The sequence below is a fragment of the Sciurus carolinensis genome, chromosome 9 (genome assembly GCF_902686445.1).
Source record: "Sciurus carolinensis chromosome 9, mSciCar1.2, whole genome shotgun sequence".
Classification (NCBI taxonomy): Eukaryota; Metazoa; Chordata; class Mammalia; order Rodentia; family Sciuridae; genus Sciurus; species Sciurus carolinensis.
In genome coordinates, this window is record NC_062221.1 from 53,923,845 (window position 1) to 53,945,812 (window position 21,968).

General features: G+C 33.8%; 1 protein-coding gene across 7 annotated transcripts in view; it reads left to right on the forward strand.

Moving 5' to 3' along the window:
• Positions 1-21,968, forward strand: part of Klhl24 (kelch like family member 24) — a 36,529-nt gene that overhangs the window by 2,360 nt on the left and 12,201 nt on the right. For 3 of the 7 annotated variants that reach the window (XM_047563700.1, XM_047563701.1, XM_047563702.1), the window contains 3 exons: positions 8,131-9,111; positions 20,615-20,799; positions 21,728-21,846. In XM_047563700.1, coding sequence (XP_047419656.1) covers positions 8,192-9,111; positions 20,615-20,799; positions 21,728-21,846 — 1,224 coding nt within the window. In that variant the 5' untranslated portion in view covers positions 8,131-8,191. Of the gene's footprint in view, positions 1-1,583; positions 1,661-2,948; positions 3,007-8,130; positions 9,112-20,614; positions 20,800-21,727; positions 21,847-21,968 lie in introns of all 7 variants that reach the window. The other 4 variants (XM_047563697.1, XM_047563698.1, XM_047563696.1 and 1 more) reach the window with 2 other exon arrangements.

Here is a 21,968-nt window from a genome sequence, read left to right on the forward strand (position 1 = left end):
CGTCCTTGTTTTTCTACCATTTTATTAAAACTCAGAGATCAAGTCTGAAAATAAATACTATATCGAATAAGTGACATCAGTTGTTTTGTAAATAATCTTATCTAGAAACTTAGGGCATCTTTTTTTCAATAGTTACGTTGTACAGTGAAAAATGTGAGTAAAATACAAGTATACATATGAAAAATACATCCTATATGATTTTGCTTCTGTTGTGACTAAAACAACAAAAGAATATATGACCACTTGACAACTGGATGTTTTTAAACCCCTAGCCTTTCTTTTATGAAAAACAAGCAAGGTGCCATGGTGCATTCTTGTAGTCCTAGCTACCACACAGGCTGAGGTGGGAGGGTCACATGAGCCCAGGAATTCAAGAGCAGCCTAGGCAGCATAGTCAGACCCTGGCTGATAAAAAGGTGGGGAAGGGAGCCTGCAGGGAGAGAGAGGGAAAAACAAAAAAGACATGGAAGAAAAATCAATAGCTAAACCTTTTTAAATTGAAGTCTCTGCCCAATCACCGAAGAGCTACAATTTTTCAGCATTGGCACATCTTAAAGAATACTAAAATATGTATTTTGAAATGGTTAGGGTTCTAGTTGACATAGGATAATCACTAGTTATTTCTAGCCAAATAAACTAAAGATCTTAGTTGGTTTTATATATATCTTAAAGGGCTAAATCTGGTCTTGGTGTATCCATTAAGAAACTGGAAATGTTAAAAATTGCTTGAAGACTGAACTTTATTTTATTTGTAAAACTTGGCTCAGGAACCACTGCTCCAGAATAATAACTTTAAATCAAAAATTTAAAAGTTTGGGCAAATGTGTACTTCTTAAAAAGTAGTCATCAGGTAGGCACAGTGGTGCACGCCTGTAATCCCAGTGACTCAGGAAGCTGAGGCGGGAAGATGGCAAGTTTGAGGGCAGCCTCAGCAACTTAGTGAGACTCTATCTCAGAATGTAGCTCAGTAATAAAGCACCCATGGGTACAATCCCCTGTACCCAAAAAAAAGTGATCATCAGAAGCTGTGGGTGTAGTTTAGTGGTACAGCAAGTGCTCAGCATAAATGAGTCCCTGGGTTTAATTCCCAGCACCAAAAGAAAGAAGAGTGGTCATCAAGTAAATAATTGGTTATGAGACAGTAAAGTGAAGTTTATAGAAACTGCTTGGTTTTGTATAGTAGTTAAATATAATGTTCTGGTTAGTTTAAAAATAAAGAATTTTCTATGTTGTAATTATTTACTGGCTTCTTTTGGATTACTGTATATCTTCAAAGATAAATTTCTTTTTGGTAGTTTACCTTCTTTGTTGCTGCTGTGTTGTTCATCCATGGTTAAATTTAAGAAAACAGTAATGTAGAGCATAGCATGTGGATTCACTACCACAAGTTGTAGGGGCTGTGCTAGTCAGGATGTTGGTTTCCCATGTTTTCTGGTAGTCTTTAGAAGGCCCTCATTAATCCATACTATCTTTTTAGTTGATAGTAACGTCTTTGTATAGGATTCCTTTATGCTACAGGAAAAAGAAGCTTGTTGCATTATAACTATATGATAGATCATTTTTTATATTATATATTCCTTCAGACTTTGTACTCTGACCTTCTCTGACCCTTGACCTTGGTAGATCAGTATTACCTACGAGTCCTGCAAAAAAAGTCCAGGTGAATTGCCTTGCCCTTTCTACTCCATAAGGCATCATTCTAGACCAGATGAGTCATGAGAGGTTCTGTTCCAATTTGCACCTGTGTTGTCTGCTAGAGAAATGCTGAGAATTTGAATTTACTTTAGTATCTGTCTTAGAGTTCTTATTTGGTTCTGGTCTTAGCCAGCCCTGCAGAATCTAACATTGAATCCGAATCCAACATTGCAGTCCCAGTACCAGGCACAGACTAGGGTGTCTCTAAATGTTTCTTGAATTAACCTGAATCCTTTGATTGGCGCAGGATCTTATTATGCACTGAGAAGGAACACTTTCTTAGCCCCTATTTTCACCAAGTTTCCATGTTTTTTACCAAGAGTACATATATCAGACAGATTTCTGAAAGTAAGCAAACAGATAACACTCATCCCATAATCCATAGCACAGACTGGATAAAAGATGTGTTTGTGTATATATGTTTTAAAAAATATCAGTTGGTAGTTTATATTTGGCTTGGGGATCAACTTTTGAATTTGCCTGAGCTTGTTTAGAATTTACGAGTTCTATTTATAGAGATCTGGGCCTGAAACCAGGACCACTTGTATTTAAACACTTTTGCTATTCTGTGCACAGCTCAAAGTTCTGGTATTTTCTCTTAAGTATTCCCTGCCTTTCCTTCTACCAAAAAAAAAAAAGGTAGTGAATTAGTTGGTTGCTATAGGCACTAAGTCCATAAGGTTCAACAAAGCAGAAGAAATACATATTTATGTATCTCAAAAACAATTATTTAATAAATAGATTCCATATAGAAAATCTTAATTAAGGATTTAAAAATTTTTTTTTCATAAATTCTTGGGCTTTTCTCAAATTTATTCATAGTTACATAATACATAGTAGCTAAACTGTTTACTTCTGGTAATATCAATAGACTTATAATTTTCATGACACCAAACTCAGATGAACATCTATTTCCATACATTCCTCAAATATTCCATTCATTCCTCAAATATTACATGGTATGTAATTTTTTCATCTCAGTGCCACATTTAGCTTGCTGTTGCCCTGCATGTTTGTTTATTCATCTTTTACTCAAGAAATCTCATTGCCAGAAAGTTGATACATAAGAAAACTAATTTATATGTCAGAAAGCATAAAATTATTAATCTGCTTAAGGAAGTGTTTTAATGATTTTCTATGCAAAAATGAGCTTCCAGTTAGAAAATAGAATCTACTATATTAGTGAATAATGCCAACTGTACATGAACTAATTAGTATCTGATTTATATGTATCTGTTCTCCATTTATTTTAGGTGTGGAAATTAAAACGACAAATATTTTGGGGGCTTTGATCAAACAAATGCTAAAAAGGTATATTTGTAATATTTATAAATGATCTAAACATTGTTATTAGAGAATTTAAGCTATTTTTCTTTCTTTAACCAGGGATCTCTTATGCCAAAGTAACAAGGAGCAGTTCTCTCTATAAAGATCATGAGGGAAGGCCGTGTCACAATTATTTCTATTGCTAAATATTTACCCACTCCTTTCTGTTCTTTCCTGAAAGCCTTAGTTCCTCTTCTGTATTTTTCTCTAGTCTTGGAGATACCAAGATACATTATTTTCCCTCATTTTTTTCTGGAACCTAGACCAAATACATATGATTTTATCTTACTAGCAATCAGAAAGTAGGTTTATGACATGGGTTCTGCACTTAGAAATAAACCCTAGAATATCCTTAACCAGAATAATCTTAAGAAAGGCTACTCTTCAAGTGAGTGTAGCTCCAGGAATAAAACTCCTAAAAAATGAGATAAAGAGGTCCTAGCTTTTCCTGACAAATAATGTAACTTTGGCAGCTAGTGAGTGAAATGAAAGTCTGGTCACACTTGTGCCCACTAACTTATCAATATACAACTTTCAGTCATTATTTTTCTTTGGAACAAATATGTTCCTACTTGTTTTATTCAGAGATTCCTAATTAATTGCTTACTTTTTCCTGGCAGGAAATAATTTTGCTTTGATATTACAAAATTTTTATAAGAATTCAATGTTTAATCTTTTGTTTGCTTAAATATGAATTCATTTATGATAAACCTGGAGTCTATATTCAGTGCTATACTTTGATATATGATTAAACTTTTGTTTACATTTTTAACCATTTCTGGTTAAAATTGTTTTTATTTGTATAAAAGAGAAAGGCAAATGTTAACAAATGACACCTGGAAACCCAGAAGATACTCTTTGAAATACATACACATTTCTAAGATGCCTCTGTACAAATCAGTTACCCTGTCATAAATAGAAGGAGTTCTTATTTAGTGTTGCTTTGAAGACTGGTTAATGAAGTATTCTTAGGAAATCCAGAGAAAACAAAAATATCTCAAAAAACCTTGAGATAGTAGGCCAAGGTTGCTGGAATATCTATCTGGTCTATGAGATTGCCTATCTTATATACAAAACAAGTATCTTGTTGCTGTTAAATACTTAGTAATTTCAGATGATTCTAAGTGTTCTAATCCAGAATTTTCAGTTTGAGAGTAAGACCTCTTTTACCCATCAATAAATCAAGGAATCATCTATGAGAATAAGGGACAGAAAATAATAAAAAGACCCATAATTTCTATAGTTTTAATCAGCCTTATAGTAATACTTAACTCACTCAATATGTGTTTTAGTCAGTTCTTTCGCAGCTATGGCCAAATGACCTGACAAGAACAACATAGAGGAGGTATAGTTTATTTGGTGCTCAGGGTTTTAGAGGTCTCAGTTCATAGATGGCCAACTCTTTTGCTCTGGGCCCAAGATGAGGCAGAATATCAAGGCAGAAGAGCATGGCAGAGGAAAGCAGCTCAGAGCATGGCAACAAGGAAGCAGAGAGCTCTGCTCACCAGGAAAAAAAATATAAACCCCAAAGGCATGTCCCCATGACTTATCTCCTCCAGCCACACCCTGCCTGCCTACAGTTAACACCCAGTTAATCCAGTCAAGTGGATTAATGCCCTGGTTTGGTTAAGGCTCATAACCCAATCATTTCACCTCTAAACTTGCTTGCATTGTCTCATAAATGAACTTTGGGGGACTTCTCAATCTATAACAATATGCTATTGCCAAATTTATCTAACAAGTGCTAGATACATTAAGATCGTTGAACACAGAAAACACAATGTCATTTCACATTATTTTCCTATTTGTCCATGTTAGCCAAAGTGAAATTATTAATTCTTACAGTATACTCTTTTGTTTTGATCTCCAACACATTTTCATTGAAAGTTATAGAAAACAAAAACTGTGGAGAAAGAATGGTCAAAGAGTTTTTTTAATTGTTAATACCAGTAATCATCCCGCTAGTCAGTCACAATAGCTTGTGCAAATTGTTTAAACTTGAAATGGAATAAGAATTTAAATTAGATAAAATGATATAAAGAGTAAGTTCTTGATTTGAGCAGCTGACTTTTGGCTAATTCAGTCATAATTTGAACCTATATTAGTAAAGGATTAAGATTGAAATATGAATTATTCCATGTCACCACAGTTTATCATAATTGAAATGTTCCCTTATTATTCCTTGTAATATTACATACTTAAGATTCAACAACGAAATTGACATTCAGGCACAGGGGTATAGATTTTGGTGTATAGAAGTATGATTTGAGATAACTTCAAATTAAAACCATAATTTATATATATGTTCCTGTCTACCTATAGGAACTTGGAATTTGGAAGTGACTCTATATATTATACATGGATTTTTTAAAATATTTTTATTCTTTTTAGACATACATGACAGTGTATTTTGACATATTATACATGTGTGGGGCATAATTTATTCTAATTAGGATCCCATTCTTGTAGATGTACATAATATAGAGTTTCACTGGTGGTGGTGTATTCATATATGAACATAAGAAAGTAATGTCCGATTTATTCTACTGTCTTTCTTATTCCCATCCTCCTTCCCTTCATTTACCTTTATATAATCCACTAAACTTTTATTCTTCCTGCCCCCGCCCCCCGCTTATTGTGTGTTAGCATCAGCATATCAGAGAATGTACATGGATTTTTAAGTTTTAACCCATGTATAGATACATGTGCATTTACATGGGCAACCATAACCCAAGTAGTTAGATGAGACAATTCATGTAATGAGTCAAATACAAACTCCGTATGTAGTCAGTTAGTGATAGTAAATTTTATACTAATCATAGGGTTGAAGGTATACTGACAATGGGTTCAATCCTAAGCACCAAACAAACAAAGCAAATAATGAAATACTTTAAACTCAGATTATCTTTATTCACTCAGGTAATTTTCTCTGTCAAATGGAATAAAAACTAAAGTAAAATAAATAATACAGAATTTTCATATGAGATCACACATTGAGATAATTCAGAGGCAGGATGATGATACCTCAAAAGTCCTAAAATGGCTAAAGAGTATAATGCTCTTTGGTCTCCTATAAGAATTCTGGCAAAAACTCAGGAAGTTCTTGGAAATCTGCCAGGTTACATTTCATTAACTCTTAGGATCTATGACCTTACAGGAATAATTTAGAGAAGGAAAAACTTACTTTGACTCAGTTTGAGAGGTCTCAGTCCTTGGTCAGCTAGGTCCATCATTTTGGGTTGGAGGCGAGGCAGAACATCGAGGCAAAAGGGATGGTAGAGGAAAGCTGTTCAGCTCATGGCAGCCATGAAGTGGAGAGGGAAAAGGAGAGATGTTAGGGATAAAATATAAACCCCAAAGGTACAGGCCTACTAACCTACTTCCTCTAGCCACACTTTACCTGCCTACAGTTATTTCCCAGCACAGTAGTCCTTTCCAACTATTAATCCATCAAATAATTAGGTTATAGTTTTCATAATCTATTCATTTCACCTCTGAACTTTCTTAACATTAATAGGAGCTTTGGGGGCACATCTTATATCAAAAACATAACAGGTGCTAAATCTGTTTAATGCAACCAGAGGCTTTATTTGGTATATGAATTTAAAAACAAAACATGTAGATAGAGGGAAAAAAAAGGATAAAGATGATAAATAACATAGAACGAGTTATTCCTGATTTTGTTACTACATATTTTCTTCTCCTGTGTGCCACTTAAGAATTTTTTTTAATGGGGTACAATTTAAGACATAACATTATACACAAAATAAGATTATTAACTCTCAAAGCTCGGTTGTGAATATAGGATGGCATCTCATTTTTCAGATTACCCACAATGTCCATTAGCTACCTTCTTGTTGCTACCATACTTAGGCCTGCATGTCTGATTGCTGAAACATTTCAAGAAGAAGTTGGAACTTTTAGAAGGGGTTGTGCATAAGATTGTGAGGATATGGAACTAGATAAGCATTACTTCCAGTACTCTTAAACCAACTAATATATACATTTTGAATCATGTATATTTTCTGGAGATGTGGAAAGAGAATAAGAGTAGAACTCCCTTAAAATTAGCATCACAGAGGGGATGGGGATGTAGCTCAGTTGGTAGAGTGCTTGCCTTGCCTGCACAAGGCCCTGGGTTCAATCCCCAGCACCACCAAAAAAAAAAAAAAAAAAAGCATCATAGAGAATTGATGTCTATAGCCAAGTGCCTAAATCCATTGGTTACTTATTCTGTCATCTCTGGGAATCTGTGAGATGTTTTTTTATTAGCAAAAGGGAGGCAGCCCTAGATAACATGAATGTTTTAATTTTTTAAAACAAAGCACTACCTATTTATAATGGAAATTTTGAGAAAAGTATAGAAGGTAAATAAATCACTTACTTTTTTTTACATATGTGCCTCCTATTTTCTATCCCTACATGCACTAATATATACATTTTTCTATTAGCATATGTTTTGTGTTCCACTTTTTCATTTACTATCTGGCTAATACTTCACAATGTCAATAAATAGCCTATTACTTTATAATGACTGCATAGACTGTGTTCCATCTAAAGATATACTGTGGCTTCACTAATCAATTATAGTAGGGCCTTTAGGTTGTTTTAAGTATTTTTTGTTAATATAGCATTGGACATCTAAAGATAAATCCTTCCATGCAATCTTGATTATTTCCTTAAAGAGTTGCTGGTTGGACAGTATACACATTTTTAAAGTCTGTTGGTAGATTTAGTTAAATTCTTCTCCAGCAATGCTGTATTAAGATAATAACTTTGAGTATTCAAATTCTTCACAGTTCTGACTTCTGTAGTCAGTAAGTAATTAAACCCAGCTGTGTAAAAGCAGAGACAGAAGGTTACAGGTAATTCAAAAATACATAGTATCTTTTCAACTGGGGAACTTCAGGAGTACAAATTACCCCTAATGTTCTAATTATGTAAATGCAAATTTTTCTTTAGTAATTATTATTAAAACAAGATAGTCCCATATACACTATGTGAAATTTTTTAATCATGGTTTTATTACATATTTACATCAAAATGAAATTATGTAAGTTGAATATTTAATTTTTTACATATTGAAATGCTTTCCTTTTTTTATTTTAGACACATAAAGAAGACCCCTATCAATCATTTCTCAACAGTTATATAGTCAACTGATGTAACAATGGTACTAATATTGGGACGCAGACTAAACAGAGAGGATCTTGGGGTGCGTGATTCCCCAGCAACTAAGCGTAAAGTTTTTGAAATGGACCCTAAATCTCTGACAGGTCATGAGTTTTTTGACTTCTCTTCAGGATCATCCCATGCTGAAAACATACTTCAGATATTTAATGAGTTCCGAGACAGCCGCTTATTCACAGATGTTATCATTTGTGTGGAAGGAAAAGAGTTTCCTTGCCATAGAGCTGTTCTTTCAGCCTGTAGCAGCTACTTCAGAGCTATGTTTTGTAATGACCACAGGGAAAGCCGAGAAATGTTGGTTGAGATCAATGGTATTTTAGCTGAAGCTATGGAATGTTTTTTGCAGTATGTTTATACTGGAAAGGTGAAGATCACTACAGAGAATGTTCAGTATCTCTTTGAAACCTCAAGCCTCTTTCAGATTAGTGTTCTCCGTGATGCATGTGCCAAGTTCTTGGAGGAGCAACTGGATCCTTGTAATTGCTTAGGAATTCAGCGTTTTGCTGACACCCATTCACTCAAAACACTCTTCACAAAATGCAAAACCTTTGCATTACAGACTTTTGAGGATGTGTCCCAGCATGAAGAATTTCTTGAGCTTGACAAAGATGAACTTATTGATTATATTTGTAGTGATGAACTTGTTATTGGTAAAGAGGAGATGGTTTTTGAAGCCGTCATGCGTTGGGTCTATCGTGCTGTTGATCTGAGAAGACCACTGTTACACGAGCTCCTGACACATGTGAGACTCCCTCTTTTGCATCCCAACTACTTCGTTCAAACAGTTGAGGTGGACCAATTGATCCAGAATTCTCCTGAGTGTTACCAGTTGTTGCATGAAGCAAGACGGTACCACATACTTGGGAACGAAATGATGTCCCCAAGGACTAGGCCACGCAGGTGAGAAGATTTACAAATATAGATAATAAAAGTTTTTAAAATTGTTTTAAACCTCCTGAATCCAAACTCAGTATAGTCATTTATTTGTATAGTTTACATGCAACTTTGTACAATTTAATGTTTATTTTGGATTATATAAATCATGAACAGGAAGACTGTAGTGAAGACTACATTCAACAGTGCATTTTTAAATACTGTTGTTGTTAGCTATCAGAGTGTTACAAAGGGTCTTTGCCACCATGCTTGTCTCAACATATTTCTACTGATTTCCCTTAACCTCTGTAAACCCTCAAACCTTTCCACTTTTCTTTCCAAGGGGTTTTTGAATACAGAGTAGCTAAATAGTAGTCTCCCTTAATACTGAGAAAATGATGTTATATGGTATATGAATGTGGTTCAGTGAATTCACTGTTACATACAATCATAATGTACCAGTAAAAAGAAATTAAGAAAAAATAGGCTTACTTAGACTGCCTCTACTTATTAAAAACAATTTGCACATCCATAGACTGACCTTTTTCCCTAAGACTGAATGTGGAATTTAGAAGCAAAGTAAGTCAACTGGTATGCAAAATGAATTCAGAGATGTAGAATTCAGGTCTCGAATCTTTATAGGTGCCACAGTTACTATATTGGATGTCAGTCTCAATTTTTTAATCTTTTCTCTGATTAGGATATTATATCATCCTTTAGAAAATTTGGTAAATTTATGTTTAGGGTAGAATGCAACTTATTAGCATTGCCATTGTATTTGTATCTTCTTAGAATAGTTTATTTCTATAAAACACCTTTTGGTTTTGTTTCACAATCTATAGAAAAAATGATCTTCATGCCTTCATAGAAGAAATATTGTTACACTTAATTGTGAATAAGCAGGAAACGTCTATTGTGAGAAGTATTAAAATAATATTTTTCTGACAAAGCTAACATTGCTATTCAGCTTTTAAGAGTGTGGTTAAAAATATAAAAGTTACCATCTTACCCATTTTTAGTTGCACAGTTCAGTAGTGTTACATGCACATTGTTGTGAAATTGCTATTTTTTCCCATTATCCCATTTTTTTCTATAAATTTACTGCAGAATATAAAATAACATTTTTAAGTGCCATTGTTTTAGAATGTGATTAAAGCTCATTATATCATGAGATATCTTATTTTTAAAATCTAAGTTAGTTTGTAGCAAGATTTACTTCATTTCCTCATTTGTAAAATAAGGATAATAGTGTTTACTTCACAGGATTTGAGATTGGAACTATTAAATTCAATAATCCTTAGGCATCCAGCATATATGTAGAAAGTCACTAATAATTACTAGCTATTATTTTGTACGTAGTATAATGTGGATCAATATGTGAAAGTCTAAACTTTTTATAAATTAGATATGATATTGGGTAACTATTATAATAAAAAACTTAATATAGTATTTCTTTATACCAGAATGAGTACAGTTTTTATTTTAAGTTAGCTGAATAAAAGTCCAGAACATTTTATTCAAGTCCTTAGCAAAGGACAGAAAGCATACAATTTTATCCTATAAATACACTGATGGTTTTTAAAAATATTTTTAGTTGTAGATGGACACAGTCCCTTTATTTTTTTTATTTTTATGTGGTGCTGAGGATTGAACCCAGTGCCTCACATGTGTTAGGCAAGTGCTGTACCCCTGAGCTATAACCCCAGCCCCTGACTTTTTTTTGTTTGTTAATTTTTTCTTAAGGACCATTAAAACACTTGGGCTGATCTTAGGAATGTGGAAAGACCAAGTTTCCTGAATGTGCTCATAAAGAAAACTAAACAGCCTGGGGGCTGTGTGATTATTAGCTCTTCTGGAACTTTTCTGAACACACAGTTACCAGTTTTTCAAGGGGAGAATCACTTTTTCAAGCAGAATTGCCTTGTAGCAGACAGAATGTTCTGGCAAGTCAGATGAGACTAATTAGTCCCCATCCTGCATATCTCATAGTGTTACAGTAGAGACCAAAGGTTATTGGTTGTAAAATCAAAATAAGCCATTTATTGCATTTTTAAAGATATAACCTGAATAGAATCAGATTGCAGCCTAGGTCTAGATAATTAAGAAAAACAAAACTATGGTTATATTGAATTTGCAGACCACTATAAATATAATAGCAGATTTTTAGATTGTGTGGGCATTACACAAGGAATATAATGAGAACCCCTGTTTTACAACTCTGCCATTACTTTCTATCCCTTACATTCTTTCACTTCCCTATTACTACATGTTAGCATTAATCACTAAAAATTTCATTATCTGAACAGTGTATATTATTTGTACAGGTTCTTATCTTTCTGAGAAACTCCATATTTCTTTGAATGAGGGGTTATGTCTCTACTTCTTCAACTACAGTTCCCTCCTGACTCTGCCGCAATCACTACTGAAACTCCTTAAGCAGGTCATCACTGACCTTCTGTTTTTTACTCCCAAGCCTCTTTTCAGTCCCACTCCAACTCCATCTCTCTTTAGGATTTGACATCATTAATTGCCTTATCTATTGGCACTCTTCTTCTTTGGCTTCTGGAATACCATTTTTCTTGTGGTCCTCCTGTTTCTCCAGCTGCTCTTTTTCAGTCTGATGGTTCTTACTCATATCTTGTCTTGAAGTGTTGATTGTCTGCTTGGTTCATATCTTTTTGTCTTACCTTATGTACTTCCCTGTGTGATCTCATCTATTTTCATGGTTTCAATTACCATGCATGCTGTTGACAATCAAACCTGTTATCTCTAACCCAGACTTTTTAAATTTCATTTGTTCCTTCATATTTCTTTTGTTCAAATTTTAGATTTCTTTTTTATGTATTGTATTTATACATTTCTTTTTAATTTCATTACTTGATTGTGCCTTTTAAAAATAGAATAGGCAAAATAGCAGGATTACAATTAAAGTTAGCAGCTCATATTTTCTCATGCCCAATCCATATTCAAATCCAAACCACCCTTTATTAAATCTGTATCAATCACTCATTACATCTGGTTATTTCCAAGAAGTCTCTTTTTTTCCAAAACAATTTCTTCTACATGATTCTAATTTGTTGGAAAAAATTGTCCAGAAAAATATTCCCCTTCTGGATTAGTGTGGTTGCTACTTCTGGTGTCATTTAGCTTTAGTTCCTGGAAACTGAAAGATGGGTCTAAAAACTTCAACTTGGTGGATACTAGTTAAATATTTGTATACATAATGTGTACATTATATTACACCACATTAGGAGCACAGCATATGCTGTTGTCTCACCATTAGTAATGCAGAGATTTAACTCTGTGTTAGGGTGACGACAGTCTGCTTGCTTCACTGTACAATTAAATTGTACTCCCCAAATCAGCCAGTGTTTTTTTAGTGTTTATCCTATGCCAAGTATTCTCCAGAGCTCAAACCATACTGGATGTTCTACCTATATGCTCATGTGTTTTCAGATGACAAGAGAAAACCCTAGAGTACATTGTTTAAAAAGCAGTATGACAGTAGTTTCCTAGAAATAGACCTATCTAAGAAGAGCACAAAAGCTTTAATTATCTGCCCTGCCAATTGTAAATCCTTGGTTGCATAGAGGTGAATTAATCACAGAAGGTAGTAAAATTTAGGAACAATTTGGTTGTCTTTCTAATAATATATATTTTGCAATTGTAAATCTTTGTTCTGATATAATGTATTTCTCAATGCAAGCATCATGATGTATTAAAAGTACAATCTTCAGAATCAGACAATCTTTAGAATCTGACTCTACACAACTAGTTAATTCCATGACCATGGGCAAGGCACTCTTATTCTATGTGTCTGTTTCCTTATCAGTAGCAAGCGTAGTACTACCTACCTTTTAATATTGTTATGAAGATTGAAAGTATATGAAAAATGCACAACCTAATACTTGACACAAATTTTTAATAAAGGTCATTGATGGTTTTGTGAAGAAAATAATCATATTTAAAATTTATACATTTATAGAGTAGGAATATGGTCTAAGAAAGAAATGTTTGCTATCAAATTGTTTCTTTTTTAAACATAATTTTAAAAATTTTTAGAACTATGCATCTGTTCCAGTATGTTAGTTTTTCAAAAGCTTACTTTATAATTTTTCTAATTTAAGATTGAATTTTATTACATAAATATACTACCTTCCCAACTATCATTCCATAATAGTAACAGCAAACATTTGTGTTTAGGAACTGTTTTATGTACAATTACATTTATTATGTAATGCTCAGAAAAACCCTGAGAGTTAGTACCATTATTATGCCCACTTATGGATGAGCAAACTGAGTCTCAGAGCTATAACTTATTCAAGGTTACATAGTTTAGTAAGTGGCAGAGCAAGGATTGAAAACATAAGTGTTCTGGTTCTATAATGTATGCTCCTAACTAGTAAGCATACTGCCTCTTTAGTACATTTTTAATATTAATATTTAAAAGACATTGTGCGAAAATATTATACTTTATAGGACTTTATTTAATATGATTTTTATTCAGTAACTTTAGCATTCCTAATTTCCTCTTCTGCCTATTCTCTTCCTTTAACCCTTTTGCTAAGTTTCCAAAACAGATTGGAAAATTGTTTCTAAGTTGAAAGTTTAATATTAGGGTGGAAAATATTAGGAGGGGCAGAAAGTGTATATGTTCATATTGATGATCATAAATATGTTTGGACTCAGAAATACTTTTGAACTCTAAAAAGGATCATTTAATAACCAACTTAATCAGAGCTTAAGTTTAATCTAGTAAATACTGCCCCTATGTCACCCGTGTATGCTAAGTACTAGACTTCAAACTCTTCTTTTCATCACGGGAAAAATGGTTTCTCCGCTTGCAATTGGTCTCTAGCCTTCTCCCAGTTCAAGAATCTTAACGGTGGTATTTACTGTCTCTGGCTCTGATGTTTCACAATTCTGGCCATTGTTGACAATCTGATTCTGACCTCCAGTGCACCTAATTTCCATTTCTTACCCCAGCCCAAATACTAATTTCCAAATTTCCCATTCCATCCTGAATATCAGATTTAAAAAAAAAAAAAATTTTAGTTGTGGATGACACAATACCTTTATTTTACTTATTCAGTTATTTTATGTGGTGCTGAGGATCAAACCCAGTGTCTCACATGTGCTAGGCAAGCACTCTGCCACTGAGCCACAATCCCAGCCCCTGAATATCAGACTTTTAAACCCCTGATTGCTTGGTAGTTTGGTTTTGATTTTACATTGTGTCCCAGTCTAGAACATCACATCATGATTCCTTGGAATAAATAATCTCCCCTGATAGATGCTGATTTTCCATTTTGGGAGGGCTAAACTACCTACAAAATGAGGTTCTCAAATAGGAACATGATGGTATTAAACTAAACAAGCATCTTCCAGTGTATGTGGCAAATTGTTAATGTCTGTGGAAAATATCAGTGCCCTTTACCATACTCCACTGAACAATAGACATAGCTAAGACTTATAAGTTCATTATTTTGAGTTGGAATCAACAGTTAAAGTTCTTGTCTCTTTTAATATTGTTTGCTCCCTGTTATCTAATAATTAGTTACTGTATAATGAATATAGTACTTAATTGCCATAATGAGGACAAGGCTCAGGTTCCTCTGGAAACCAAGGAGAAGACTAAGGAAGTTAAGAATATATTTTTTCTTAAGAAATAGTATTTTATGATTTTTTAAAATAAATCTCTTTTTCCTTATTTTATAGGTGATAAAAACAGGACATAATTAAGCAAAATGATTTGCTCTGGTTACAAAATTACTTAGTATTAGGGGCAGTGCTAGAATCTAGAATCTGAATTCCTATTCCAGTCTCTCTTAAAAAAGATACTTTAGCTAGGTGTGGTGGTACACACCTGTAATCCTGCAACTCAGGGCTGAGGCAGGAGGATCCCAAATTCAAGGCCAACCTTGGCAACTTAGTGAGACCCTGTCTCAAATTTTAAAAAATGAAATGGGCTGGGGCTGTAGCTCATTGGTAGATTACCATTGCCACTGGGTTCAATTCCTAGTACCACACACATACACACATACACACATACACACATAAAAGGTATTCTCTGTTATAGGATATATGGCTTAACCATATTTATATATAGTCTTTCAAACTTACTCTACATAAGAGTATACTTTTAAGTCTTCTACCTTACACTCTGTTCCTCTGAACTTCTTTGTGTAGATGTGCGTGTGTACATGTGTGTTCATATGCAAACCTCCCTTTTTTTAAAAACCTATTGTGGGATACTCTACTCACAGTTCTGCACCTCACTTTTGCTACTTGAAAGTATCTTGGAAATGTTCTATTTCACCACATAAAGATCTTTCTCCTTTTTGTTATTATTAAGGAATTTTTCAGATTTGACCTGTGTAGTATGCCATTTATGAATAGATTAATTTATTGAACCCATCTCTTGATGGACACTTAGGTCATCTCTAGAGCAAGTGCACGCGCGCGTGTGTGTGTGTGTGTGTGTGTGTTTCCGTTGCAGACCATGTTTAGTGAATATTCTAGGCCTATGTCTTTGCATACATACAATGTTAATTTATAGCATGAATAACTAGTAGTATTAGCATTGTTCAGCCACAGGATATGTATAGTTTTAGTTCTTGTAAGTATTGTGAAAATTGCCTTCCAATTTATACTTTGCTACTCTGGAAAGGGAAAATGGTATTTCATAATTTTGATTTGCACTTTTTTTTGCATTTCTTTTTTTAATGTGGAAGATTTTTCAAATTTTTCTTGAGTTCAAAAGCCATTTGTCAAATCCCCAGCACTGAAAAAAAAAAAAAAGCCATTTGTATTTTTTTTTTTCTGCAATCCATTGAACTCTAATGTATCAGAGTTCTGGACTGTGAATAATAGAAATGTTTTTTTTGGGGGGAGGTCATAAAAGGCAAATGTAAATCCAAGAGGCTTGGGAAGCAGAGACAGGAGGATCACAAGTTCAAGGCCATTCTCAGCAACTTAGCTAAGCCCTATCTCAAAAAATAAAAAAAGCTGATGGGGCTAGGGTTGTGGCTCAGTTGTAGGGCGCTTGCCTAACATATAAAGCACTGGGTTTGACGCACATATAAATAAATAAAATAAACATCTACAACTGAAAAATAAGTGTATATATATAAAAGGACTGGTAATGTAGATCAGTGGTAAATTGCCCCTGGGTTAAATCCCCAGTAGTCCTTGCCCACCCCGCCTCCCCCCAAAAAAAGGCAAATGTATTTAAGGGAGATGGTATCTTGTAGAACCTAAGGACAAAAATTCAACAGGACCTTATTGGAACCGGCTACTAAAAAAAACATCAAAAACCAAGCTGTGCCTTCTCTCCACCTCTCACCTCTGCTCTTGGCATGTCTGCATAATTTGCTTTCATTAGTCTGGCTGAAAATGGCCTCTCAGATATTCCCTCAGACTGAATCTCTCCTCCTGGGGAGAGAGAATCTCTGAATGAGCCAGACAGCCTTTTCTGGACATTAACCTATGGCCATCGGAAGAAGATTGTGCAGCAGAAATGTGATGACTGAAAAGCATGCTACACTACAAAGAGACCAGGTGGTGGCTGTTAATAGTAAGGTCTAATTTTTCTTCTTTAGTTTGTTCTTAGATTGGGCAGAATAGGAACAGAGTAATTTATATTAACTAGAGAAAATTTAGGAAATAAAGCAAAAAATATTACCCATTTTCTTACCTGTAAGAGGTGAAACAGAACATTTGACTTTATTCTTTCTCACTCTCTTTTTTGGAAATTGCTAGGTAGGTTCTCTTATCTCTGAGTTATATCCCTATCCTCTTTTTTCTCTATGAATTTATTATTTCATGTACAGCATTGTAATCCTTTTCTTATTTTGTTTTTATCATTTAATATTTGGTAAAGGTGTTTCCATGTCATGAAATCTAGTACAGTATACCTTCACCACCACCACCATGCACATCTCCTGGTACTGGGGATTGAACCCTAGGGCATGGTACATACTAGGCAAATGTACTACAACTGAGCTACCTCCCCAGCCCTTTTCTTTTCTTTTCTTTTCTTTTTTTTTTTTCCTCCTCTTCCTTCTTCATCTTTTTTTTTTTTTTTAGACAGGATCCCACTAATTGCCCAGACTGGCCTTGGATTTAGGATCCTCCTGCTTCAGCCTCCCAAGTAGCTGAGATTATAGACATGAAGTCCCTGGATCCAACTATTTCTGATTTTTAAACATTAAGATGAATATCTTTGTGTCTCAGTATTTAAACACATCTGTGGTTAGTTCTTGATGATAACTTACTGATTAATTACTGATTTTGATCAATACAACCATTTCCTCAGAGAAGCATTTCTGCCTATTGCCCTTTCAGAAAGACTGCCTTACCACACAGTTGGTCTGTGTCCTCACCAGGTTTAGAAAGTAAGAAGAGATCAGACTGTTAGGGACAGATTTATCTTCTAGTCTGTGTAAAACTATTTATGGTGAGAAATGGAATTATCAAGAGATTTGGTATGTTAAAGCAATCTGCCCAGTATGTTCTCTTACTATAGGCAAGTCACTATATAGGAAGTCAGAGTATTTAAAGGTTGTTTGACAAACATGGAATCTGAACAAAGGGAGTCAGTGAGTCAGTGGATCTTTAGAACCATAGTCCTCTCAGCTAATATAACTTAACGAACTCTCTCACCCAGCATAAAAAAATATTCTTGCCAAAGAGAATGTAATGTTCAAGCCACCTTAGCTAAGATTCTCTTTTCCCTTGAATGGGTACAGCAAATATTTTCCTCTGTGATTATTATTTATTATTCGATTCATTTGTTCATTTATTTATTGTTTCTAGGGCTGACCAATCCCCTCTTCTTTCTTTAGATGAATTAACCACATTGAATTTGGTATTGTAATATTTTATAAAGTAGAGAATCATTCTGTTAAGACTTAAAGTCTCATGTCTAATTTAGTAATGGTTTGATGTTCAGATATAGTTGAGTCTTAGAATGGCGAATAGACTCTATCACTAACATCTCTCTCCACCCCTCCTTTCTGACTTCCTACTGAATGGGAACACACTTCCTTTCCCATTGTGTTTTTTTTTAAATCTGTTTTTATTACTAGCAAGAATTACCTTTCAATCCTTGTTGGTGAAAGTTGGGAGTTCACCTGTTTCTGGAATATTTGACATTGATTATACAAGTAGGTCTCTTATTTTAGACAGCAGTTCCTATATGATACCTTTTTAGATTCTTAACTGAATCTGGTAATTACATGTTTTGTTGATTTGGTTTACAATATCCATAGATTTATAATTATTTTATCTTTCACATAAATCACATAAACTTGATTTTTTTGAATTTTTGATAAAATAAAAGGAAGATTTTTTAAAAATATATTACCACTGTAAAAAGGATATTTGGAATTTATGATAAAAGAAAAGATTTTTTTAAAAATTACCATTGTAAAAAGAATTTGGTTGTCATGCTAGGAAATGGCAAAACTTAATGCTAGAGCAGCAAATATTTATTTTATCATTGCTGAAGATCAAAAATTTCACTTCAAAAAATTAATGAAATAGTTCTTGGGTATAGCTCAATGACAGAATACTTCCTTAGCATGTGCAAGACCCTGGTTCCATCCTCAACACCACAAAAAAATTTATATATATATAAATTTATATATATATATATATATATATATATAAAAATCTAGTTATGATTTGTAATTATATATAATATATAATATATATTATTGGGCTAACATTCTCTAGTGAGAACACGACACTTACATCAGTTATTAAAAGCCATTTGGTTACAGACAGGACCTTCAATGCAGGCAAAACTACAAGCTTATAAGGAAAGTATAAAACTCAGTGTTACATAATTATTACTCTGGATTTTGTATTAAAACAATTAGAAGTGATTTAACCCCAGTGACAGTATTTAGTAATTTGATGCTATGATTGACTAAAACTGTCAACATTCTGATGTGGTCTTTTTTTCCCCTCCACATTTAATTAAGGGAAACGGGATTATATATAACTTATCCAGCCTGCTTTTTAGATGAGAAATGAGCACAGATGTTAAGGAAACCATAGAGCTGGATTTCAACTATGAAAGAAAATCTGCTTCTGCACTTGAGACATAGTAAAATGGTCGTAAATACCATACCTTATCTTTCTTATAGCAAACTGCACAATTCTTGCCAAAATAAATGCCATTATCAGTGAAGGAAAAAAGAGAACAGGGATTATTGAGATTTTTTAATGACACTTTACTTGTAACCATAAAATGTAATTATAAGACTTTTTCATTTAGATTGTATTTGTGAACAAATATAAAAGACAAAGAATTTTAAAATTCTAATGCTGTCTGTTGAAGCTTATGAACAAAGAAATCTTGGATAAGCACTTGGTTTTTCCTCTGTATCTTTAGATGAAAATACAAAATAAGAGAGGACCGTGACTAACATGAACCATTAGGATTCTCTTAGTGGTCTTAAAGGTGTTTTTCTTCCATTCTAAAAATAGGCTGGACTCGCTGTTAGTTTGAAAATTTGTAATGATAGAAAGTGGGGTGCCATATCATCAGAAACAACCATCATTTGCATTTTGGTGGATTTTTTTCTCAGATACATTTTTAATATAGTTTTGAATATACTCTATATACAGTTTTTTATTTTGTGTTTTTCCCTTTAACATCCTTTGTTGTAAACTGTCAGCATTTTTAGTGACTGCCTGACATTTTTAGAGTACCTTAATTTACTTAGTCCGTATTTTTAAAATTTACTTCTGAACAAATACATAAACTTTTGTTTTATTATATTTGCCTATTCTTAGATAGCTAGATTGAGTATTTTTCTTATTTTTATTAAGCATTATCAAGGTGTCTTAGTCCACTCAGGCTATTACAGCAGAATACCACATACTCAGTGGCTTATAAATAATGGAAATTCAATTCTCACAATTCTGGAGGCTGGGAATTCCAAGAAAAAGGTGTCAGCAAATTCAGTATCTGGAGGGGTTCACTTCCAGGTTCCCATAAGGCCATTTTCATGCTGTTTTCACAGGGCATAAATAGTCACATAATCTTATTTAGAAGGTGCCCAAATCAAACTATGAATTAGTTTTTTAAAACTTGCAGTCAAATGAAAAAGCAGCATTTTCCTATAGTTAGAAAAATTTCATTATCTCACCTTGTGTGGTTATATATATCTGAATTGCTGTAAAACTTCATTTGAAAATCATTCTTAATATTTTTGATAATATCCTTAATATTAGTTTAAATATTAGTAAGTTAGATAGGATCCTTGGACTGGTTTACAATTTTTAAGTCAAAACCCATAGAAAAAAAGACCTATAGACATTTTCTATGGGGTGATGATGTCACTATCTACCCTGTTAATAGTCTCAAGTAACTTCCAGCCTGTATTATTTGGCACATGTACAGAGAATACACTTAACTGTTTATGATAATGTGTGGTTTGTTTTTAGGGTTTTAAATAATCTTGAATATATTTTAATGTTTATTATTATTTGTGCATTCTTACAATAATTATTTTAGGTCCACTGGCTATTCAGAGGTGATAGTCGTTGTTGGAGGCTGTGAACGAGTTGGAGGATTTAACCTTCCATATACTGAGTGCTATGATCCTGTAACAGGAGAATGGAAATCTTTGGCTAAGCTTCCAGAATTTACCAAATCAGAGTATGCAGTCTGTGCTCTAAGGAATGACATTCTTGTTTCAGGTAAATAAAGGATCACTGGAGTAGCTACTTTTGATTTGGATACAGCTTTACTGTTTTAAACAACAACAATGTCTTAAAAGAAAATAGTGAAATGTAAATATGCTCACTTTAAGAAAATCATTTTATACAACAAATAAAACTAAAAATAATTTTTTGCTTTTCAAAACAGGCACAAGATAATATAGAATGAGCTGGGCATGGTGGCACACTCCTGTAATCCCAGCAACTCAGGAGGCTAAGGCCGGAGGTTCCGCCTCAGCACCTTAGTGAGGACCTAAACAACTTATCAAGACCCTGTCTCAAAATAAAAAATGAAAACAGGGCTGGGGATGTGGCTCAGTGGTTAAATGGTTTAAATGCTGCTGGACTCCAAAACCAAAAAAAACAGGATAATGTAGAATACAAGTATAACTTTTGAATCTATGCTCAAAACTCTGTTAATTGGCACCAGGCACAGTGGAACACGCCTGTAATCCCAGCAGTTCAGGAGGCTGAGGCAGGAGTATCGCAAATTAGAGGCTGACCTCATCAATTTAGTGAAATCCTGTCTCATAAAAATTAAAAAGGATTGGGGATATAGCCCAGTGGTAAAGTGTTCCTGGGTTCAATCCCTAGTACTTAAAAAAAAAAAATTGTTTGATGGCTCCTGATATCTAACTCTAAATTAGCAGTCATATATTTGTAAAACTCACATTCTGTATTTTATTTTAAGAAGACCTATAATCATTACTTTTCAAGATTATAATTGACAAAGTTCAAATCTTCTCTGTAGAACTATTTTCATTAATGTGTAAAGAGAGTCTTTCTTTCGTTTATTGAACTTAATTCTCAAATTTATTAATTGCCTCCTATTCTTTGGTGGCATAGATCTCTTGGTGATAAATATATAGTGATATATTATTGCATGTGCGCTGTTTTGCATTTAAAGGTGGAAGAATCAATAGTCGTGATGTCTGGATTTATAACTCACAGTTAAATATTTGGATCAGAGTTGCTTCTCTAAATAAAGGCAGATGGCGTCACAAAATGGCTGTCCTCCTTGGTAAAGTAAGAGAAATCATTTTTTATTACTATTGCTGGTACATTTCCAAAATAAATACCACAGCTAAGTCCTGCATTTCACTTTCCCTCTGGGTATTTTGAATTCAAATTGTATTTCCTTCCATTCC